The sequence below is a fragment of the Mirounga angustirostris genome, unplaced genomic scaffold, assembly GCF_029215605.1.
Source record: "Mirounga angustirostris isolate CCGP_5_RB_7025 unplaced genomic scaffold, mMirAng1.0.hap1 SCAF_3, whole genome shotgun sequence".
Classification (NCBI taxonomy): Eukaryota; Metazoa; Chordata; class Mammalia; order Carnivora; family Phocidae; genus Mirounga; species Mirounga angustirostris.
The window spans coordinates 192,007,893-192,032,336 of NW_026991711.1; the positions used below are offsets into that span (position 1 = coordinate 192,007,893).

At 49.9% G+C, this 24,444-nt stretch overlaps 1 protein-coding gene across 35 annotated transcripts in view; it reads left to right on the forward strand.

Annotated features, from left to right (window-relative positions):
• Positions 1-24,444, forward strand: part of LRRFIP1 (LRR binding FLII interacting protein 1) — a 143,492-nt gene that overhangs the window by 39,917 nt on the left and 79,131 nt on the right. For 2 of the 35 annotated variants that reach the window (XM_064587309.1, XM_064587315.1), the window contains exon 1: positions 21,287-21,667. The exons of 23 other annotated variants lie outside the window; for them this stretch is intronic. In XM_064587309.1, the coding sequence (XP_064443379.1) occupies positions 21,539-21,667 (129 nt within the window). In that variant the 5' untranslated portion in view covers positions 21,287-21,538. Of the gene's footprint in view, positions 1-21,286; positions 21,668-21,710; positions 22,016-24,444 lie in introns of those variants that run through there. 10 more of the 35 variants (XM_064587314.1, XM_064587317.1, XM_064587328.1 and 7 more) reach the window with 9 other exon arrangements.

Sequence of the window (24,444 nt, forward strand, 5' to 3'; positions counted from 1 at the left end):
TGTGTTTGTTTGCTTACAGTTGTGAATAACGTTGCAGCAAATGTCTTTATGAGTAAATACTTTCTTGTACTTCAACTTACTTCCTCAAATCAGAATATTACATGAGTAAATACAAATGTGAGAAGCGTAAACCTGTGTGAGGATCCTGAGACTTGTTCCCAAAATGCTTTCCTGAAAGGCTGTATCCGTTTACACTCGCCTCCCTGTGGTCTGGAAGTGGCTTCTCCTCCCCAGGGTCAAGAGCTGTGATTATTCTTAGCCTTTGTGAGTTTGGCAGCTATAAACTGGTAGCTCTTTGATGCTTTGGTTTTGGAAGCTCTTTTGCTAATTGTCAAAGCATGTCTTAGAGTGTTAGGTTTTTTTGCTTTTGTTTTGGTGATTTGCAGATTATTTATTTACCTTTCCGTAGCCCTGGCAAATGCTTTTCTCCATTGAGACTGCCCAGGCAGATGCTTGACAGCCCTGAGAGTGATTCTCAGCTGGGCTTCCTCCTCCTGTAAGATGTTCAAGTCCTCAGGGCAAGCTGAGCAGATGAAAGAGAGCCGAAGGGTGGGGGGCTAGGTAGGATCGAAACGAGGGCTCCACCTTGGGTAGACGCTTACACACGCCTCTCTTTCAAAATCACAGTGTCTTGCTGGCTGTCCCAGCACACTGTTCCCTAGGAAACAGCTGTTGAGCAGAGGCCCACCAGGACTCCTTCATTCCCACCCCCGTGTCAGGCGCCTTCACCCGGCCCCGTGTCCCCCATCGCTGCCTCCAGAGTCAGCCTGAGTCGGTTTCGGGCAGGAGACCAGGGGCGTCGGGATGAGAGAGAGCACCAAGCCCTTCATCACAATCCAGCTGGGAGGGGCAGGTTTTCTGTGCTTTTGGACATCTGACAAAGGGTGGTGGATGGCTACAATTCTAGAAGGGAAAAAATAATGCATAGTCTAAGGATGATTTGTCAACTGTTTTTTTTTTTCACAGAGAGGAAAAAGTCTGAACTGTCCCAAATAAAGCTATTTGCTGTCGCTATAAACACAGCTGGGAGCAGTATTGTTCAAATGGCGGTCACTCTGTTCTAGGACACGTGCGCCCTGACACGTTGGTGTGTCGGCTTGGCCGCGAGGCCTTAAGTCACTTGTCAAGACTGGAATAATGACATCTCCTGTAGGAGCAGCCGCCAGGCCGGATCGGGTTTGGAGGCCCCTCCCAGCTGTGGTTTTAAGAGAGGGAATAAACATTTGTCCGACGATAGCCAGGGATGGGGTGGGAAAGAGTCAGGACCATGGATAGTCGTGCACAGCTTGACATTACTCAACCCCAAGCCTCAGTTTCCACCATGATGCCACGGGAGCAATGACGCTGACCTTTCAGGGCCGCCGAGACTTCAGTGAGCTCGAACAGCGCCTGCGTGAGCCAGGCTCCGGCGCCCGGGAGGCTTGTGTAGCAGTGATCACATGGACTCTCCCCCTCTCCTCTCTCTCTCTCTCTCCCCCCCTTTCTCTCTCTCTCAAATACATAAATAAATATTTATGTATTTGCCAGAGAGAGAGCACAAGCAGAGGGAGAGGGAGAAGCAGGCTTCCCGCGGAGCTGGGAGCCCGAGGTGGGGCTCGATCCCAGGACCCCGGGGATCATGACCTGAGCTGAAGGCAGACACTTAACCGACTGAGCCACTCAGGCGCCCCTCCCCCCCGCTTTTTTTTTAGATTTTATTTTATTTGACAGAGAAAGAGCACAAGCTCTCTGGGCAGAGGGAGAGGGAGAAGCAGACTTCCCGCGGGGCTGGGAGCCCGATGCGGGTCTCGATCCCAGGACCCTGGGATCATGACCTGAGCCGCAGGCAGATGCTTAACTGACTGAGCCACCCAGGCGCCCTAAATAAAATCTTAAAAAAAAAAAAAAAAAGAAAAAGGAAAGAAAAAGAAACCCAGGATGGCACAGAAGAGGTTCTCGCTGCCTTACAGGTGTGGTTGGTTGGACACTTAAGTCGGCTGATTTCCAATCAGAAGTGAACCATTAAAATGACAAAATGTGTGTAGAGTCTTTTATATTCTAGCAACGACTAAAGAGAAATGTAGTAGGAAGAGCTGGGAGCGCACAGGGAGCAAGGGCTTCTCTGGGGTGCAGGGGCTTCTCTGAGCGGGGCACCAGCTGCACGCTCCTCCTGCTCCCAGTTCCCGCGGCCCCCGGGGGACAGGCGGCCAGGGAATGGGGCCCACCACCAGCGCCTTGGTCTAGTCCTTACCGTACCCGCTTTGTGTGCCTGTGCCTGTGCGCGCGCGCGTCACTGGTTTTCTTTTGAAATATCTTCGACCACCTAAGTAAATTATAGTTCAGTGATGTAACTGACCAGTCTGACAACTATTTCTTAACGCTTTTTCACTGTTCAGCAGGTGGGAAAGAAAACTCTTTCCCTCGCTTTGATATCTGCATCTTTTACTAAGTGATAGAAGCGAAATGGTAGCAAGTCCTCACCGTTTCCAGAATTCTGTGGATGCACACAGCCGGCCGTCTCAGCCTCGGGACCCTCAGTCGCCTCGGGACCCGCTTTACAGAGGAAGGGCCAACACCGTCGATTTCTTGTTAGAAACTTGTTAGTGGCTTTTTAGATATAGTAGACCACAAAATAGAGCTTCTTAAAACAAAAATGGAACATGCAGTTTTTGTGCAAGAGAGTTAGACTTTTGTGTTCAATGAAAACTGAATATTTGAAAAATAAAATATTGGGTAAAATAAAAGATTAAAAATTCTTAGGTATCTGATGTCATATTAGTTGTTCAAACTGGAAAGCAGAGAACTTTCTGCACCCCTGAAATACTAATTTTATCTTGACTTTAAAGAAAAAATTGGGGCACCCGGCAGGTGTGGGACACTTGATCTCGGGGTTTTGAGTTCAAGTCCCACATTGGGGGTAGAGTTTACTTGAAAAAATATATTTAGTTTAATTGTTCTAAATTTGGCTTATTATTCTGATTATTCTTTTTTTTTTTAAGATTTTATTTATTTATTTGACAGAGAGAGAGCGAACATAAGCAGCGGGAGTGGGAAAGGGAAAAACAGGCTTCCCACCAAGCAGAGAGCCTGATGCGGGGCTCGATCCCAGGACTCTGGGATCATGACCTGAGCCGAAGGCAGATGCTTAATGACTGAGCCACCCAGGTGCCCCTATTCTGATTATTCTAAGAGAGTAACTATCATATATTGAAATAAAATCTTATAAATATCTAAAAATGGGTGATATGTAATTTTTAAATATTTCCCTTAGCTTGAAGGTCTAAACAAAGCCCTTCTGTATTTTCAATGTGATTCATCTTGTCTTTTCAAGTATTGCTATACGTAACCTGCAAAGTACTGACTTTCATTCTCTTTAATAGGTAGTTGCTGTGTTTTCTTAGAGCTTGATGGAATTCTGTTACAATATGGGCAATAGAAGGGTTCAAACTTTTTAGATTAAAAATTGGGGCGCCTGGGTGGCTCAGTCGTTAGGCGTCGGCCTTCGGCTCAGGTCATGATCCCAGGGTCCTGGGATCGAGCCCCGCATCGGGCTCCCGGCTCTGTGGGAAGCCTGCTTCTCCTTCTCCCACTCGCCCTGCTTGTGTTCCCTCTCTTGCTGTGTCTCTCTCTGTCAAATAAATAAATAAAATCTTTAAAAATAAATAAATAAATAAAATAAAAATAGACTTATCAATGCATGTATGTTCACTGTACAAGACGTAAAAAAGTGAGCTTGTTTTTATATTAAATAAAACTCTGCTATGGATTAGGTTGCTAACTAAATTCTTCAGCCAAGGGTTGGGCCCTCCTTTATTAAAAATACTTAAATTTTTGTAAGTTGCTTTAGTAAAAAAGAGAGAGAGAGAGAGAGAAATTTGGGGGTTCTCTCTCTAAGGCTGGAGTCACCACCAGGAGGCAGAGCGGATTCACCTGTCACTGGTCAGTGAGCTGAGAGGGACAGTGTGGGCATGGTCCATGGCAGGGTGCCACATCAAGGAGAGCTGGACGGACATCTAGGAGGCCTTCAGGCTTCACCCCATTCTCCAAGGGAAGTCCGTCAGAGGTTTCACAAGAGGGCTTACTTTCTCCCCCAGCCAGGCTACTCACTTCTCACTTCCTCAGAAGGCCCCAAGCCCTGTGTCCCCATCGGCATTCCCCAAGCCTGGCACCCTGTGGGCACATTTCTGTTTAATGTCATGGCACTTATCACAATTATAATTAATTACTTGTGATTTTTTTTTTAAGATTTTATTTATTTGACAGAGAGAAAGACAGCCAGAGAGGGAACACAAGCAGGGGGAGTGGGAGAGGGAGAAGCAGGCCTCCCGCAGAGCAGGGAGCCCAACACGGGGCTCGATCCCAGGACCCCAGGATCATGACCTGAGCCGAAGGCAGACGCTTAACGACTGAGCCACCCAGGTGCCCCCTACTTGCGATTATTTAACACCCATCTTCCCCCTGGGAGGTGTGATGGCCTGTTGTCATTGTTAATCCAGAGTTGGCTTGGTACATGACAAGTGATAGGCCCTTGATCCGTGTTTGTTGACTGAAGGAATGAGTGAATGAGGGGATGGAAGGGATGGCACTGGCAGCAATGTTGTGGGGGCTCTTGGGGGTAACTGAAATCACTGTGAGGAGACCCGCTGAGGCCTGACTGGCATGAGGCGGTGGCCGTGGGAGGGCACCACGGTGGTACTGAAGCAGAAGCTGGCTGGCTGGGGAACTCAAGGGGGAAGCGGGGGCGCATGGTCCTTGAGAAGAGAGCGTGTGTGGGCGTTGAGGACGTCAAAGCTCTGTGAGTGCACCCTGCACGTGTGGTCTTCTTGAGTCCCTACAACAACCCTGTAAGGTGGGTGCTGTTATCACGACATCTTTACTGACGGGGAAACTGAGGCACAGAGATGTTAGATAAAGCTTGCTTAGGGAGCGCTGGTTGGTCGTGCCCCCACGGGAGAGGAAATGCAGGAGAAAGAGTCTCAGGGACAACAGGAGCTCTGCTTTGGACGTGTCGAGTTTGAGATGCCTTTGGGACAGGCAAGGAGCAGGTGGACTGAAGCTTTGGAGAAGTCAGGAGTAGAAATACTGACCTGCTGCTCAGGACACCGAGGTCATGATTAATGTGGTGGGGCCAGGGGAGCCCCACCAAGAGGCAAGAGGCATTACAGGAAACACTCTGAAGACCACCCAGGAATCTGAAAATACCCACCTCCACCATGAGTGCGGGACAAGGCTGTAAGTGCGGTGTGTGTTCTTTTTACTTTCTGTGGCATTCAAAAATAGGTAATTAGTCAATAAAATGCAAAGATCACTATTCCCTACTTGCAGGAGTGGTTGAGAGTATCAGTGAAATGAGAGGTATGCACAAAGGCATGAATTTGCATTATTATTATTTTCTCTTTCAAAGCATAAAAGAGATGTGGTATCAATGATCAAGCATGTGATTTTTTAAAAATATTTATTTATCCATTTCAGAGAGAGAGCACAAGTGGGAGGGGCAGAGCGAGATGGAGAGAAAATCTCAAGCAGACTCCGCACTGAGCCCAGTAGCTCAGGACCTGAGCCAAAACCAAGAGTCAGACACTCAACAGACTGAGCCACCCCAGAGGCCCCAAGTGTGTGATTTTTAAAAGCAAAATTAAACAAGACAAAGAACTGTATTTGACCTCTTAAAATACCCAGAAAGATTCTTAACCTTGGGTCCACGAATCCCCCAAGGGCCTTCGGTTAGATTCTTAACCTTGGGTCCACGAATCCCCCAAGGGCCTTTCAAGAGATCCCTGAAATCGCATAGGGAAAGCGAACAGCATTACCTCCAATTTGAATATAGGCCAAACACTTCAGTCGCATTCGAAGTGTGTGTGACTTGGCCACCAGTTGAGATCCCGGGTGTTGCTTGGCACTTCTCAGTGGTTGCAGGCAGCTGGGGAAAGTGCACACCACTGTGTCAACACTATGGCAGGTACGAAGTCTTGTTATTGAATGCACTCGTACAGAAGCCCGCCTCTGTGCTAGCTGTTAAGCTCCAGCCCCCCCTTCTTCCCCCTGCTGGGAGGCTGGGGCTGGGGCTCAGCCAGCAGGGCACGCAGCAGAAAGAACCACTCCTTCTGCCTGCTTCCTGTTTCTCTGCGCGTCTCTGGGCAACGGCCGCAGGGTTCCGTTCTGCTTCCAGTGTTTGTCCCACTCTCAGAAACGCCCGTCGTCGTCAGGGAACCCTGTCAGATTCTAAAACACCCTGCTCAGAGCTCTGGGTACCCCCGGCCTTTGGAGCATGGTAACCCAGCCCTGGCTGTCCCCAGGGTCATTGCCTCCGTGCGACCCGAGCCCCTTTACCTTCTCAGGCATCCAGCATCTGCTCAATGGGTCCCCTGTATGCAACCCTTCTGTTACCAGGACAGGTGTAGACTTCCTGATTGGACTCTGATATACTGTAGCACGATTTAAAAATACATTTTAATAATATATTTCAGAATAGTCCATTTACTTTGTAACCCAATATACTTTGCTTTAAGCATTTAAAAATATTATTCTGAGATTGGCCACAGGTCCCCACTGGCATGCCAGAGGCGTGCGTGATAGAAAAGCAGGGATGAAGTAGAAGTGGTCGCCCACCTCATTCATTACAGTTTCTTTCATTAGGTTTAAAAGCCTCTAGGGGGCGCCTGGGTGGCTCAGTCGTTAAGCGTCTGCCTTCGGCTCAGGTCATGATCCCAGGGCCCTGGGATCGAGCCCCGCATCGGGCTCCCTGCTCTGCGGGAAGCCTGCTTCTCCCTCTCCCACTCCTCCTGCTTGTGATCCTGCTCTCGCTATGTCTCTCTCTGTCAAATAAATAACTAAAATCTTTAAAAATAAATAAATAAATAAAAGCCTCTAGGAACACAAAACATAAAGGTTTTTCTTTCCATTCTTCCTTCCTTTCTTTTCCAATGAAGTTATGGAAGAAAATGAACTTTGTGTTATTTTTCCCCCTTTAAAAACAGTACATGCTCATCAAAAAAACAAAACATTTACCATGCAGCCGTTCTAGGTGAGTGGCATCTTGGGTATATTCACATTGTTTTGCAACCATCACCACTGTTCATCCACAGAACGTTTTCACCTTCCCAAACTGAAACTCTGTCCCAATTAAACAATCCCCTGTCTCCTTCCGTGAGCTCCTGGAACCCACCATTCTTCTTTCTGTTTTTGTGAATCTGATTAACATAGTTTTTACTACTGCGTGTTGCTTTCCCACGGTAAAATGGCTAAAATGTAAAATGTGCTACTTAAAGCAAACAGTATTTGCCTCATGCCTGCCCCCCTCCCTTTTTTTAGTTAAATTAGCAGCTGTCCGCATAGAATGCCATCCTGCCAGTCCTAATTGTTCTTACTTTGCTGATCGTATCTGAAAATTCATGTAGGGTCATGATGACTTAAATCTTTCGACTTCCATGAACTGCAGCTTTAGAGAGGTCATGGCAGGGAGATGGCTTTAAAACATGTGCACTGGTCACATACTTGGAAGATTTCTTCCACACAGATTTCCAGATCTTCCGTGTGGCCAATTTCACGTGGAGTGCAGACTCTTGGAACTCACACCATATAACTTCAGTTTTCTGGGGAGAACTCCACACTGACGTTTCTCTTCCTTTTGTGATACTGCATAAACAGAGTAAATTGGAGGTTTTTTACCACTATTTTTTAAATTGTGCTAAATACACATAACAAAGTTTAGCATCTTTACTGTTTCAAAGTGCATTCAGACTGTTGTGCAGCCATCACCACCATCCCTCTCCAGAACTTTCTCATCTTCCCCAAACTAAAACTCTGTCCCCATGACACACAGACTCCCTGCCCTCCTCCCCCAGCGCCTAGTGCCCACCCTTCTGCTTCCTGTCTCTGTGAATTTCACAATTCTGGGGATCTCGTATAAGCAGAATCAGACAATATTTGTCCTTCTGTGTCTGGCTTCCTTCACTTTGCATAATGTCTTCAAGTCTCATCCACATGGTAGCAGGTGTCAAAATCTCGCTCCTTTTTAAGGCCCAGTAATATTTCCATCATGTGGATGGACCACACTGTGTTTATTTACTCACCTGCTGATGGACACTCGGGGTTACTTCCACTTATGAAGGAATAAATTGGTTTTTGTATTTAATATGAATTAATTAGAAATTTTTATGTGGATTGACATAAAGAGACATGGATGGTAAGGCCCCCTTTTATCATTATATTATCTGATATTATTAAGCAAATTTGGAACATTTATCACAGGGTCCCTGGAAATGCTCCCCTGTGGCCACCAGGAGGCAGGCCTTAGGGTTGGACCACCCCTCCCCTGCCTTTTCTCCCAGACTTCTGTTCTTCACTGCCTACTCGCCTTTGCCTTCCTCCAGAGATAAACATAGTTTTATTATGTTTTAGTCTAAATGTAGGACATACATGTTAGGTAATCATAGAATATTAGAGCTGAATATTTCTATCTTTTTAATATTCTTGGTTGCAGGGGGCGCCTGGGTGGCTTAGTCGGTTGGGCATCTGCCTTCAGCTCGGGTCATGATCCCAGGGTCCTGGGATCGAGCCCCACATCGGGCTCCCTGCTCCACGGGAGGCCTGCTTCTCCCTCTCCCACTCCCCCCGGCTTGTGTTCCCTCTCTCACTGTCTCTCTCTCTCTCTCTCAAAAAATGGATGGAATCTTAAAAAAAAAAAAGAAAAAGATTTGATATTCTTAGTTGCAGATAATTTCTTCTTTTTCAAAAACCCATACCTACTGTAGGAGAGCCTCTTTACCCGAAAAGAGAAGTTCATGAGCTTCTCTTGCCTAATACCATTCTTTGGAGACACAATCATACCTCCTTATCTGGCCTGTGAAGTTCAAGTCCAGCATCTAGATTAGAATTGCAACTAGGAAGTGACCATGCACCTCAAAGAAAGTAACAGTGGCCAAGTTCAGGCCTCTTGTTCTAGGAAGGTAACATGGTCACTCCTGCAAGAGCCCCCTGACGTGGAATTCCAGTTAGTATTGGGATTCTAAGGGTTGAACCAGCGCCAGGGGGTACATGCATGCTGTGCATTCTGAGCAGGAGACGGGGCAGGCAGAGCCGTGTTGGGCGGGGCAGGAAGGCTCATAGGGAGGGGCGGTTGGTCTGGGACAAAAGTTAACTCCCACACCCTTTGGTAAATGGTGACTGGATATGTAAGATTTAGATTGCATGCTCCTGAAATTATTTTGTAACATTGTGCATTATAGAGACCAAGAATCTGCCCTGCATTTACAGTTGGCTTTTTATTTAGTTAAATACTGATTACGAACAATTACCCATTTGATGCTTATAAGGCCATACGAAGTAGGTAACATCATTACTCCTATCTTACAGATGAGAACACTGAGGCCTAGAACACTGGCCAGAGGCCAGCAGCGAGTTTATTTATTTGTTATTATTTTTTAAGATTTATTTTATTTATTTGACAAAGAGAAAGCGTGCACAAGCAGGGGGAGCAGCAGAGGGAGAGGGAGAAGTAGGCTCCTGGCTGAGCAAGGAGCCCGATGCGGGGCTCGATCCTAGGACCCCGGGATCATGACCTGAGCCGAAGGCAGACGCTTCACCGACTGAGCCACCCAGGCACCCCCAGCAGCAAGTTTAGACAGACTCGAAGCTTTCCGCCCAGGCAGGGCTGGCCCTACAGACCTGAGCCCGGTGTGTTCCTCCACCAGGGCCTCGTCCTGCAAAAAGCAATTGTATTCAAACACCAACAATAATAATTAACTTTCCACCCACTTCAGTGCTAGTCCTTCTGCAAGTTGCTTTGTCTGTGTATCTTTTATTGATCAAAATTAGATTCTAGCCTTTAGCCAAGAGCGTCTTATTCTGAGACTTGTCATTTACTTCCTTTCAGGTCCCTCGGCAGGTGACTGACAACAGATCCTGTGCTTACCTTATTGGTAACTTTAATGCTATTTAAATTCTAACAAGCTTTGGGGGCGCCTGGGTGGCTCAGTCGTTAAGCATCTGCCTTCGGCTCAGGTCATGATCTCAGGGTCCTGGGATCGAGCCCCGCATCGAGCCCCGCATTGAGCCCCGCATCGGGCTCCCTGCTTGGCGGGAAGCCTGCTTCTCCCTCTCCCACTCCCCCTGCTTGTGTTCCCTCTCTCGCTGTGTCTCTCTCTGTCAAACAAATAAATAAAAAATAAAAATCTTTTAAATAAATAAATAAGTAAATAAATAAATTCTAACAAGCTCTGAGTCCTGCCCTGTGTGATTACAGCACAAGCACTAACTTCCGAAGCTGCTTCGTCCTTACTGTTTTGCTGGGTGTGGAGGACCCATGTTAAGATGAGACCAGTAGACCAGGGCTGCTGGAATGTTACTCTGACAGCCCTTCTGATGTGCAGACAGGACAAAGAAATCCGCAGTGTAACTCTGGAGAGGAGGTAGAATGTGTAACCATCTGCAGATTGTGTGTATGCCTAATGCAAAAAATCAGTCTAAAGCTGGGAGCTCAGTTTGCAATCATTTGTAATGACATTAAAAAAAAAACCCTAGGGGCGCCTGGGTGGCTCAGTCAGTTAAGCATCTGCCTTCGGCTCAGGTCATGATCCCAGGGTCCTGGGATCGAGCCCCACATTTGGCTCCCTGCTCCGCAGGGAGTCTGCTTCTCCCTCTCCTGCTCCCCCTACTTGTGTTCTCTCTCTCTCTCTGGCAAATAAATAAATAAATAAGTCTTTAAAAAAAAAATAGCACTGCCATATCCCACAATAATGATTTTTTTTTACTTAAGGCAAAAAGGTAAGATCCCATTCAAAGTAGTATTTAGGACTAAAGAAATATGCAGGACCTATATGAAGAAAACTATTACAATATACTGAAGGACACATTAGATTTTAAAATGGAGAGAGACGGGGCACCTGGGTGGCTCAGTCATTAAGTGTCTGCCTTCAGCTCAGGTCATGATCTCAGGGTCCTGGGATCGAGCCCCGCATCGGGCTCCCTGCTTGGCGGGAAGCCTGCTTCTCCCTCTCCCACTCCCCCTGCTTGTGTTCCCTCTCTCACTGTGTCTCTCTCTGTCAAATAAATAAATAAAATCTTTAAAAAATAAAAATGGAGAGAGACATGCCTTGTTTCTGAATGAGAAAACCCAATGTTGTAAAGATGTGAATCCATCCCCAAATAATTTATAAATATAATGTAATTCAAATAAAATTCCAGTTTAGGGGACAGGACTGGTTCTATGTTTGACAAGTGGGCTCTAACGTTAATCTAGAAGAGTAAATAGTGAGACCATCAAGAAAATTTTGGAAAAGAATAATGAGGGCGATTTTCAACTTGTTTTGTAGCCTACAGGTTCTTTGTTCAAGCAAAATCCTACCTCCCTATTCAAATACTTTCAGTTGGGTCCTTTACTGCTTCCTGAATAAAGTTCAAGTTCCTTAACCTATTACAAAAAAAGAACATTCTAACAATATCTAAAGGTACCCTGAAAAGCAATAAAGTTCCCATGATGCCATCACTTGCATAGAACAGCTGTGTTGTTTATTGTGTTTCCTTCCAGTCTTTGTCTATATGCATCCATTTTTACCTAGTCGTATTCATAATGTACTTGTCTAAGGGCGAGAACACCAGAAGCCTGGCTTTGGGAAGAGCAGTAGGCAATGCCAAAATTCTGGGCTTGAAGCGGGGGGCAGCTGCCTGACAGAGGGCAGAGTCCCAGAGTACTCCAAAAATGCTGATTAAAGCTTTCAAAACCTAATCCAAACTAATTAAATGACCAAGACTACCTACGGCTTCTCTAAACCTGTACGCGAACTGTAATTCCAGAGTTCCTTATCTTGCAAGAAAAATAGTCTGTGTGCTTTGGAAGAACAGACAGAATGTGCTGCAAGCTCTTCGAGCCAGTCTGGGGTCCCACTGTGACCCGCCGTCCTATATCGTAGCTGCGTCCCTCCCCTTTTCCATAGGACACTGGAAGGGGTCACGGGAGTCCCCGAAACTACAAACTAATAAGCAGCAGAGCAGGGATTCCAGCCAGATTTCCCACCCCCACCCCCAATCTCCACTTTGGAGGTTTGAGGGCTTTCTGCAGGAATCACTGGGTCTCCAGGTCAGCTGTACAGGCTGCTGGGGATCCCCTCAACCCCGACTCCTTGGTGCTTACCCACCCAGATGGGCCAAGAAGCAAAACTCCATTCTTTGACCTTCTTGCTTGCAAGGCTCTTACTTCCACCATTACCCCCTTGGCCTTGGCCTTGGCGTGACTGCACCACATCTGAAATCTCAGCTTCCAACTTCCCACCCTGTGGCCCCCACCTCCTGTCTCGCAGTGCCTGGTGCTGACTTTCTTCCTGCTACAACTAACCTTGCTTTTGAGTTCTCACTTAAAGAAAAAAGAGAACCAGGGCGCCTGGGTGGCTCAGTTGGTTAAGCGACTGCCTTCGGCTCAGGTCATGATCCTGGAGTCCTGGGATCGAGTCCCGCATCGGACTCCCTGCTCAGCAGGGAGTCTGCTCCTCCCTCTGACCCTCCCCCCTCTCATGTGCTTTCTCTCATTCTCTCTCTCTCAAATAAATAAATTTAAAAAAAATCTTTAAAAAAAAAAAAAAGAAAAAAGAGAACCAGAGATATTAGGCGGTGGCTTGAAATAGCTCTTCTGGACCATGATTTCTGTGCATGGGTAGCTATGAATCTATTGGAGCATGACTTATTTGTATAAGTTGATAAGTCAGTGTTCTTGTACAGCGTGGATGCCTTTGATGAAGGTACAAGCCCCTCTAGACCAGGGCTTCTCCCCTGGGGGCATTTTGCCTCCCAGGGGACATTTCACAGTATCTGGAGACGTTCTGGGTTGTCACAAGTAGGGTGGAGAGGCCAAGGACGCTGCTAAACATCCGTGACAGATGCCACAGCAAAGAATGGTTTGGCCCACAATGTCCATATTGTTGAGGTTAAGAAACCCTGCTCTCTATTTATGTTAAAGTTCCCTCATAAAGTCTAGCCCCACATTTGATACCAGATGCCTCCACGGAAGTGGGGATAAGAGGAGGGTGCTTCAATATAATCTGAGTAGCTAAAACCAAACCTCCTGGTCGGAAGAAGCATTTCGAGAGCCTCCAGTGGGCTCAGAGAACCACGCCCTCCCCTTGTTCAAAGGCAGGTCGAAGCCGCCCCACAAGATGTTGGGTATAAAGGTGCCTGTAATTGACCTCTTTGCTGGTACTGGGAGTGACGTGGTCAGGAGTGGCTATTTGATCTCCAGTTATTCCAGAATTTCCACTCTTGTGCCAAACATGCCTCTCCAGACTGCTGCTCTTTGCTCTTCCTCAAACTTCCCTTGAATTTCATCTAAAATACTCATTTTTCAAAGGTAAGACTTCTTGATTCTATGTTAAAGTCTTCTGTAAAGATACACAGTTCATACAAACTGATGATAAAGTAGTTGCTCATGATCTGGTACTTTTCTGGCGTCTACTAGCTGATGACTTATCTTGGCCCTGTATTTCAGGGCATCGGGTGCAGAGGGGAAATACCCTCATAGTAGGGTGTTGGCATGTGTGTGTTTCTAGTGCCATGCTGAAGTGTGTTAACTAGTCTTTATTTTCCTTAGAGAGATGATTTTAGGGATGCTGTTTCAGGAATTTCTGTACTTTGGGGTGGAAGGGGGCTCACTTCTGATGTTCTCATGTGTCTTTAAGTCAGGTCGTCTTTAAGTCAAACGGCTTATTAGTGGGAGTGCCTGATTTTTAAACCTTTGAATTCATGTCACCTGCCCTTAAATTTCCCTGTTGGCTGTGGGTACCACTTAAACTCACATCATAAAGTCCTATGTTCCCCACACTTCCTATCTGTGAATGACATTTGTCAACCACATCTGTAGTCTGATTGATTTCTGGAGGGTAAAAATTTGCTCCATGGCTCTGATTATAAGGAATGTTCTATCTTTTCTAGAATGTTAAACTCATAGGCAAGAGGACTAAGGCCCAAGCCAAATAAATGAGTGAGAACCTCAAAAAAATATTGCTTCCATTTATCTAATCACCATATTCTGTTCCTAAGTATATACTGAAGCATTTGGTTTATTTCTTATCGGTGGGGTGTTCAGTTAGCTAGGGGACACAGTTCTCCAGAGTAAAGCTTATTTTTCCTTGTCACTATTTATGCTGAGCAAAAGCATTTTAAAATGACTATTCAGAGAACATATATAGATATATCTTTTTCTTTGCTTTGGAGTTAACTTAGGGGGATTTTTCACAATTTATTCCTACATGGCTGAGAAATACATAATGGATTTTAGTTGTTTTATTTTCAATATTTTTAGAGAATAATTGGTTGATGTTTGTGGTGTGTTGTGTTCATGAAAAACACAACTGGTTTTCATAAGAAAATTCACATTCCGGTGAATGTGGCTGTTTCCTTGGTCAGGATATATGGGAGATGTTTCTGTGATCTCTCAGGTCCTCGGTCTGGCCTCGGATCACCAGTTCTGAGGGATGGCATGGAAAAATGGATACATTTTTCCCCCAGGGTTGCTATGGACTTATGCCTGGACACTCTTAGAGATGAGCTTGTTTCCAGAGTACAATAAATTAGAAATTATGTTAAGTGTGGATCAGATTTTACCCTGTGACAGCATTGTTGGGCTTTCTGGCGCTCCGTGGCAGGGCTCTGTGCTCGGGAACTGGAAATAGCATCACCCCGGTGGGGCCCCAGGCAGCTCCGTGGCGGGCCCAATTAGTTTCTCTTCTCCTGCCCTTCCTCCTCCCTCAGCTCTGTGGTCCAAGGTCCTTGTTATCTGGCCTCTCCTGGCTACGTGATTTATTTCTCTCCATTCAGCTCAGAATCAGGGCCAAATCCCCAAGTCCATACATGCCCCACCCCCACCCCTTGGGCACCAGAGTCTCAGACCCGTCCCCACCCCTACCCCAATTTCCCCCACTCTCCTTTGGCTCCTAACTTTCAGCCTCCAAAGTCTCTCCCATCCTTACAAAGAGAGAAACAAATGAACACATCCCCTACCCGGACCCTCCCCCATCCCTTCTTCCTACCGTGCTGCGATCTGCCATTCCTTACACGTGCCCAAACCACTGAAAATGGTTGATTGTAGAATTTTAACAACAGCCTGCAGTAGCCCATGTTTTCCTAGTTGTAAATTAAAGGCTTCCTCAACCCTGTTCTCTCCCCCCCATCCGCCTTATGTAACACGGATATTCACACCAGCCTTCTGGGGAAGCACGTGAACAGTGGCTTTTGGGAGACACCTTTTTCTCTGTTTCTCTGCCCACCCCTTGACTGTCTTGGCTTACTGCTGACACACCTCTCACTCTCTACATGTAGGAGCCCCATGATTCCTCCCCTTGCCTCTTTCCTCTTCTGTGCATGCTCCCATGTTCCTCAGCACCTTAACCCCGTTCGCACGTCCAACGGTGCAGCCGGGCCTGCTGGACACCTCCCCCACCACTGCCGGTGAAGTCCAACCAAAACTCAAACTCGCCACCTTCCTTAGAAAATCCAAACAGTTTGAAAGAAGTCTGGTGAATTGCTGAGTAGTAGGTAGTTATTAAAACAAACAAAAAATTCCTGGGGCGCCTGGGTGGCTCAGTTGGTTAAGCATCTGCCTTTGGCTCAGGTCATGATCTCAGGGTCCTGGGATCAAGTCCTGCATCGGGCTCCCTGCTCAGTGGGGAGCCTGCTTCTCCCTCTCTCTCTGCCCCTCCCTGCCCTCATGCTCTCTTGCTCCCTCACTCTCACTCCCTCTACCTCAAATAAATAAATCTTAAAAAAAAAAAAAAAAGTAGATCAGTGAGAGTTAATGATAACCTGCCAAAGTCCTCCATTTTATCAGGAGAATCATTCACGCACCCATCCATCATTTGTGAAGTGCTTCCCGTGTTCCAAGGTGAGAACACCCTCCCATCCTGGAAGGGCCCACTCCTAGTGGAGGGGAGGGTGAGTGCCAAGTCATAGACAGCTGAGAGAATGAAGGATGTGGCAGGCGAGTGCCCCATAAGCAGGAGCTATATGTGTGTGTGTGTATGTATGTATGTATGTATTAAAGAGAGAGAGAGAAAGCGTGTAAGTAGGTAGGGGGAGTGGCAGGGGGAGAGGGAGAGCAGAAATTCCAAGCAGGTTCCATGCCCAGCACGGAGCCTGATTCAGGGCTCCATCTCACGACCCTGAGATCATGACCTGAGCTGAAACCAAGAATCAGATGCTTAGGTGCCTGAGCCACCCAGGCACCCGAGCAGGAAACTAGCTCAGTTTCTTTTCAGCTACTCTTGCTCCAGATGCTTCTGTCCACCGGAGACAGCCCGGCTTCTGGCCCACCAGCTATGTTCACTGCTGCATGGGGTGCAGCTTTCTCTGCAGATGCCAGGCAGCGTCTGCCCTCCATTAGATGCCCCCTACCAATGCCCTAAGTCTTTCTGGGGAGAGCTGGCTAGCACATTGATCTGGGTGTGTACACGGCTTTTTCAGCACCCCTGGAGTGGAAGAGGGGGTTACTGATACAGGCTAAGCCTGGGGGGACCACTGAGGACATTCACCTGGCCTGGCTGTTGACTGTCCATTCCCAGTGAGGACCCCTGGGTGGTGGCTGGGAGGAAGGCAACTCTATTGTGCTAGGCACAGGATGCTAAGGGCTCAGACTTTTGGTGGGGACTTGGGTTAGTGAGCCCAGCCTCATTCTTACAACACGGGTCTGCGGACAAGTTACACGACCTTTGTGGGCCTTGGTGTGTGTATAAAATGCTTTGTAAACGGAAAGGTGCTGCGCAGGCCTGGGTAATCTCTTCATGAACCAGCTTTTTAATATGAGGTGTTCTGTGATATTAGTCAAAAGGATCCATATAAAGTAAAAAAAATAAATAAAGTAAAATAAGCTCATTGTTGTAAAAGTATTTAGAGTTGTTTATTTTGTTGTAATCAATATGAATAGTGATTCATGTTCACGAAAAACAGCAATTACGGGTGTGACTTAGAAAAATGGTTTCGGGTCAGTCATCTGATTAAGGGAAGGTTGAGAGCCCCTCCCCCACCTCCACCGTCTGTCCCCTGCTGTGTGCTAGGATCCCAGGAAGGGCTTGTCTCTGTGGTTCTAGCACTTAGAACCAAACCACAGGAGGAGGCGAAGCTCGTGAATCGAGCAACAGGCCAAAACTGTGGAGATGAGTAAACCAAGTTTGGGTGTGGCCACGTTGGTTAAATGTCCTGGCATTTGCTGGTTAGCTATGATTCTGATGTTCCCAGAACAAAGTGAGGCAGTTCTATTTACCTTTGGTTCTTTTCTTAGGGGCTCCTTAAGAAATTAAGTCCCTGCATATAATCTTATGGTACATCAGAGAACTGCTTCTTTAGATGTTGGACATTTAACTTTTGTCGGGAGGGCACAGAGGATCCCAAGCTTGGCGGCTTCTAGGAATGCCTAGGACAAGGCAGAGCTTTTACAACACCTACAGCATCTCCCCGTACAGAGCTCCCCGGCCTGAGCAGTGACTGCATGTCTGCAGGTCCTTAACCGCCTGGCACCTGGGAACGGGCTGGAACCTCCCAGTCAACCTGTTTCAAGGAGCACCCTGACCAACAGAGGGTGGAACTGGGAAATTGGACCAGTGTCCTTAACCTCACAGCTCCTCATATAAGGACCTGGGGGAGAACTGGTCCCGGCTAGGCGGAGGGCCGCCCTGTTCCTGAGCACCCCACCCATGCCACTCAGCCCTCTCGAAGACACCCTGGGAACCCAGGGCTTCCTAAGTGCTCCTTCTCACCTGACACTCTCAGGCAGTTTCAATTCTGTTACTGTGCCAAGCTGCCTTTCAAGCTGTGAGCACGGGGAAATGTGTCTTGGAGTGTGTCCCATTCTGCAGAACATCACTTTTCACAGCCGCACCCGTCTCTGACGTCTTCGTGCACTTTCCAAAAACAAGTTTGTAGGTTCCAGTCACTCATTAATCATCCTCACAAGTGGCCTTGCTATGAGTTAAAAAAAAAAAAAAAAAAGGCCTGTTTGGGAAGGGGACTTCAATGAGGGGCCCTTTCCATTAGAGACCTACTTATAATCAAAATTAACAGAAGGCGACTAGATAGAGCCTTTACACGTTACTCTTGGGCCCCGGGATCTATATAATAACACCAAGAGCAGGATTCGGGGCTCGCTGTACTTACAGTATAGACTTTGCCACTTGCCCGTGGCTGGAATGGTTCTGAGGCTTGGCCATCTCACGGGGTCAGCTGGACTGAGACACACTCAGTCAGTGGTGTCCCATCTGGAAGGGTGTTAGAAGAGCAGGTTTCTCTAGTGTGCTACCACTCTGTGCAATAAGAAATCTCCTGGGCACTATTATTCTTTTATTGCCGGTATCGTTAGTTTGTTCCTAGGACTAAAAGTAGTTGCTTCTTACTCCCTGACAGTGTCCTGCCACCCACAGCTTCTGCAGCCAGCCCTTCCCGAAGTTTCCCTGGTCATCCCGTTTCTCGGCTGTTTGAACCTGTTGTTGCCCCACTTCCTTCCTGCTGTAGAGAAGGACAGGAAGGCCTGGGCGCCTTGGATGGGGACTCTGGTGACCAAGGGAAGAGAGTGGCTGACCAACAGTGTTGGTCTGCAGGGCTGCTGGGGGGGGAGGGGGTGCGTTCTGCACGTGGATGCCCTTGGTCCTCCCCTACACCAGGGGCTCTACACCGGGGGCATTATCCTTACCCTTGGCATGTTTCAGATGAAGCTTGACTCACAGGGCTAAGCAACTTGCTCTAGATCCCACAGTAAGTGGCCGAGCCAGGAATTCAACCAAGTGTTTTGTTTTTTAAGATTTTATTTATTGGGATGCCTGGGTGACTCAGCCGGCCGAGCATCTTGTCTTCAGCTCGGGTCATGATCCCAGGGTCTGGGATGGGGTCCCACATCGGGCTCCCTGCTCAGCGGGGAGCCTGCTTCTCCCTCTTCCTCTGCCTGCTCCCCCTGCTTTTGCTTTGTCAAATAAATAAAATCTTAAAAAATATATATTATTTATTTATTTGAGGCAGGGGGGCAGGGCAGACCAATAGGGACAAGCGGACTCTGGGCTGAGTGTAGAGCCTGCTGCTGGCCTAGATCCCAGGACCCTGAGATCAGGACCTGAGCTGAAATCAGGAGTCAGATGCTTAAGCTACTGAGCCACCCCAGGTGCCCCTGAACCAGGTGCTTTAATTCCAGAGTCCATTTAACCCCTTCCCTGCATGGTTTCATGGAGCTGATACCTAGAGACTGGATGGCTGCCTGGGGGTTGGGGAGAACGCAGATGCCTTCCAGCAAATGACACCTGTTCCCTGTGCCCTGCTATAGGAGATGAGGTCACAGGGTTTAGGATGGCTAGTAGCTCTAGGATTCGCCTATCTAGATTGGAATATTCAAACTGAAGTCTCAAAGAAGGCTATTTTATTGTCTGTTATTCTCATCAGTGAAGTTACTACTAAAATTATAATTGCTTTCCATGATAAATTCTGTAAGTTCCGTGCTTGTTTGTGCAGAACAGTGTAAAATTATTTTCTTCAGTGAATTTAACTTTCAAGAATTAAGAATTGTAACACACTAACATATTTAAAAAGAGGTATGGCAAGAAAACAGGTATTAAAATGTAGGCGTTTCAATCTCTCTGCAAGTTATTTTGGCAAACCTAATGATGCTATCCGTCAAAGCTTGGAAAGCTTGGTGCTGTGTTCACCTGAATCAAAGTTGAAGCCTGGTGAATTCCTCCCACAGCGGTCACTCCAGACATCTACTCAGCCTCTCTTTTCTGTGGCCCCTACCCTCTCAACTAGGTCAGGTCCTCCTCGGGTACCTCCTCTGCCCGCCCACCCTGCGAGTTAACCCCTTCCTTTACGAGCCCCCTCCTGTGAAGCCCGGTGCTCAGGGGCGCCGGGTCCACAGTGGGAAGGTCCGTGCGCACAGGTCTTGCGCTAACATGCTGGCGAGAATTGGATGAGGGTGGCAGAGTAGGAAATTGGGGTACTGTAACATCGAAATGTTAATCCGTGGTCTCGCAAGACTTTCTGAGCCGCCTTCGCAGAGAATTAGGCCGAGCGATTCTGTTCAAAGTTCGGGTTTGGAGGCGGGGAGGTGCTCCTTCCGAGCAGAAGCTCCTGGGTGGGAGGGCAGCGTCGAAGTCGGAGAGGAGGACCGCGCGCAGTCGGGTTCCAGGCACCGCGGGCACAGGGCCCGGCCAGGACAGGTGAGCGTCTCCATGAAAATCTGCCCCAGCCTGGCGAGGTCAGGAAACGTGCCTTTGAAACAAGGAGCCTCCTCCTGCGGCGGGAGGAGGCGCGTGCCGGGAGGGCCGGCGCCGTCTCTCCTCTCGGCTCGGCCCCTGCCTCGCACCGTCCTCCCCGCCGCGCTGCAGCCCCCCGGATCCGCGCCGAACCGCCGGCTTGCCGGGCGGGAGGCGGGCGCGGGGGCGCGGTTTCGGGGAACCGGAGGCCGGCCCTTCTCGGGGTGACGCGTTAACGGGGTACCCTCGCCGGCAGGTGCTGCTGTGCTCGGGCGGAGGTTGCGGCAACGCAGAAGCTCAGTTCGGCCCGAGTTCCGGGGATGTCGCGGGGCGGAAGCCGCGGGGCGCAGGGCGCCGACAGCTCCGGGGCGGGGGCGGGGCCAGGGCGGCAGTCCGCCCCGCCCCCGCGCAGGCCCCGCCCCGGAGGACCCGCCCCGCGCTGGCTCCTCCCCTGAGGACCCCCTCCCCCGCGCAGGCCCCGCCCCGGGGGACCCCGCCCCGCGCTGGCTCCTCCCCTGAGGACCCCCTCCCCCGAGCAGGCCCCGCCCCGGAGGACCCGCCCCGCGCTGGCTCCTCCCCTGAGGACCCCCTCCCCCGCGCAGGCCCCGCCCCGGGGGACCCCGACCCGCGCTGGCTCCTCCCCTGAGGGCCCCTCCCCCGCGCAGGCCCCGCCCCGCTCTGGCTCCTCCCCTGAGGACCCCCTCCCCCGCGCAGGCCCCGCCCCGGGGACCCCGCCCCGCGCTGGCTCCTCCCCTGAGGGCCCCGCCCCCGCGCAGGCCCCGCCCCGCGCTGGCTCCTCCCCTGAGGGCCCCTCCCCCGCGCAGACGCGCACAGGCCCTCCGCGAGCCGACCCCTGCCCCGCGTGGGCTCTTCCGGCAGGACCCCTCTTCCCACGCCCTTCAACTTGCCCTTCCCCGACTTCGGGCGCGCAGCCGGGGCGGGGTTGTGGGCGGGGCCGGCTGGTTTTTTTTTCTTCTCCCCGCCCACCTCCGCCTTTCCGGCGTCTGCCGGAGGAGGTGGGGCGGTGATTGATAACCGCGCAGCGGGGGCGCGGGGCGGGTAGGACGGGGCGCACGGGCCGGACGGGATTGGGGGAGAGCGCGGGGTGGGGGCGGGCCCGCGGGCGGCTGGGCGGGGGGCCCTCGAGGGCGGCACGCTGCCGAGGCGGCCCTGGCTCCTCGGCCCGGCCCGGCCCGGCCACCTGCGCCCCGCCCCGGCCGCGCCCGAGCCCGGGAAGGGCGGAGACGCGCCTCCGCTCGGGGACGGCGGGGTCCCGTTGGACGCGCGCTGTGTCCGGGGCCAGTGAGCCCGCCGCTCGGGGCACGCGGCTGCGCTGAGAGCCTGCGCGCCCGCGGATGCGAGGGGTTTGCCGAGCCTCTTTCCGGCTGTTGGAGAAGGCGGACCGCTGGCCGGGCAGCATGACCAGCCCTGCGGCCGCGCAGGACAAGGAGATAGACTGTCTGAGCCCAGAAGCTCAGAGGCTGGTAAGAGAAAGCACGGTTTCGAAACTTCCGCCTTGCTCTGGTGGCCGTCCTGAGGCCGGGGCAGCGGGCGCCTTCCGCCGCAGCCGTCGGTGCCTGGTGAAGTGCGGGGGGCTCCGCGGGGCCGGCACCCCGGAGAGGGGCGTCCGCGCGCGCCGTGCTCCTTGAGCGCTGGAAAACACATTTTACTGGAGGAAGCCGCCGCTCGCCGGGACCAGGAGGAACTCGGTCGCTCCCCTGTTCCTGTAGTGGCGGCCCTGGACGGGCTCACCCCAGCCGGCCATGCCGTGGGTCCCGCCCGGCGCTCAGGCCCGCGCGTGGTCGAGAGTTGCAGTCGCAGCTGCTGGTTTGGTGAGAACTGGTGCCCGAAGCCGGTGCCCTCCCCCTGAGGCTGGCACCACCGGTGGCCGGGGCAGTTTGGGGTACTTATCTTGCTCTGGACCTTAGGACCAGTGGGGCTGAGCCCGATCGCTCCAAATACCTCCAGGGTCCCCGGTCACCAAATCCACCTTGGTTAGTCTCCTGGGGTCTCCAGGTCTGGGCAGGATCCTCCATGCATGGGATTTTGCAATTTTCCAGCTCAATACCCACCCAAGACTGGGATCATGTATGTAGGGCTAGTTGGGCCTTCAAATTGGGCAGGGGGTGAGGTGGGGGAGTTTTGTAATTACCCATTTTCTGGCAGCTTGTGGTTGACTGCGCATGGAAATATAAAGGCAAAAGGGTGCACTTTGGAAAAGAACCATGAGGTCAGTACTGCAGAGAGACGCTACCTAGATTTTCACTTTACCTGGCTTTTGTGGAAGCCTTGATAGAAGTGTGAGCAGGACACAATCACTCCTTCATGGGGCAGAAATTAATTATCTACTAGGTGCTTGTGGAGGATCCAAGATAAATAAGACCGCCCTGACCTTGGGGAGCTTCCTGGTAAAGGCCAGGGAGAGGCATAGAAATAGACTTTGATGAATCCACACCTGAAGGTTGCTTTCCTTGCTGAGTAGTGTCAGGTGGATGTTTCTAAAGTTTGGGTTAGTGTGCTTCTTCTATGGCCTCATTTAAAGTCCCTGCCATGAGCCAGACCTTTGGAGCTGGTTCCTACCCCTTCACCTGGCTGGTGTCTGGGGGCCTGGGAGCCTACGGAGAGATCCTCGTGTCACCATCTGGGAAGGGCCCTCGGAAGAAGGAAGGACGAGAAGCTTGCTGGGAGATGCTGGGGTTCTGCAGAGCCGCCTAGACAAACCATAGATGGCAAGAGCAGGGTACTGTTAGCCCTGGGCAAGAGTCGAGCTCAGAGGGACAAAGCGCTGGGCAGGGAGCCGTTGATGGGGAAAAGAGTAAACATGGACAATCAGGATGTGGGGACAGGAGGGACAGGCCATCGGAGGAATGAGAAGTAACACGGGCTGTCTGTGGCACTGGCTGCCAGGTCCCATTAACCCTTACCCGTGGATTGGATCTGGTTGAGATGCACACTTCATAGAGGTGCTGTGGGAATAAGTCACAGGAGAGTGTGGAGTGGGCTTTGATTGAGGTGCTTCACTGTACCCCCAATTCGAGGATCCAGTAAACTCTGAAAACTGAAAATTGTTTTTGTTTTGTTGGGTTTTTTTTTTTTTTTTAAGTCTGTGGCAGAATTCATTTGGCAGGGAGGCCTGCCCTGGCTGATGGGAGGTTATTTTCCGTCTTTATCCCCCTCATTGTGAATATTCATACATTTCTCTGCAGCCTAGGAATGTCCTTGGTTGAGGGCTGTTACTCTGGTGATTACAGACTACAGGGCCTATGGAACATATTACCCTTCTAAAATCCAAAAACACTGGGGTGCTTGGGTGGCTCAGTTGGTTAAGCGACTGCCTTCGGCTCAGGTCATGATCCTGGAGTCCCTGGATCGAGTCCCGCATCGGGCTCCCTGCTCGGCAGGGAGTCTGCTTCTCTCTCTGACCCTCCTCCCTCTCATGCTCTCTGTCTCTCATTCTCTCTCTCTCAAATAAATAAATAAATAAATCTTTAAAAAAAAAATAAAATCCAAAAACAATGAATTCTGAAACCTATTTGGCCCCAGGGGTTTCCAGTAAGAAGTTGTGAACCTATTATAGGAGTTTTGTTTTGTTTTGTTTTGTTTTTTAGTAAATAGTAGCAAAAAGTATTTTAGAGTGAGGCATGGGAAATAGAAGTAAAACTCAGTCCTTCTTTTATGAGGTTAATGGTCTGGTTAAAAGGAAGTGCCGAGGGGCACCTGAGTGGCTCAGTTAAGCGTCTGCCTTCAGCTCAGGTCATGATATCGGGGTCCTGGGATCGAGCCCCACATCGGGCTTCTTGCTCAGAGGGGAGCCTGCTTCTCCTTCTCCCTCTGCCTGCCGCTCCCCATGCTTGTGTTCTCTGTCAAATAAATAAATAAAATCTTAAAAAAAATAAAATTTAAAAAATTTAAAAATAAAATAAATAAAAGGAAGTTCTGAATGGCCAGTTGGGGGGGGTGCCTTACACAACAGTGAGCTCTGGCCCTGGAGCTCTGTGAGTGTAGAAACCGTACATTTCTTTAACTTTTGTAACTTCCTCATGCTTACGACGGGTTGTGTCACCTGTGGTCTCTTTCCACATACTGATGAGCACTAAGCCCTCACAACCACTGGTCCTGTCCTGAGGACAGCCTGTCTGGGCCGAATGTGGACACGGTCTCCCAAGCCCCACGTCATCATTATAGGTCCCTGTGCCAAGGTCCCCAGGTCTTGGTGAGCGGGAGCATTGACCTGTGTTGGGGGGTACAGTCAGTGCAAAGG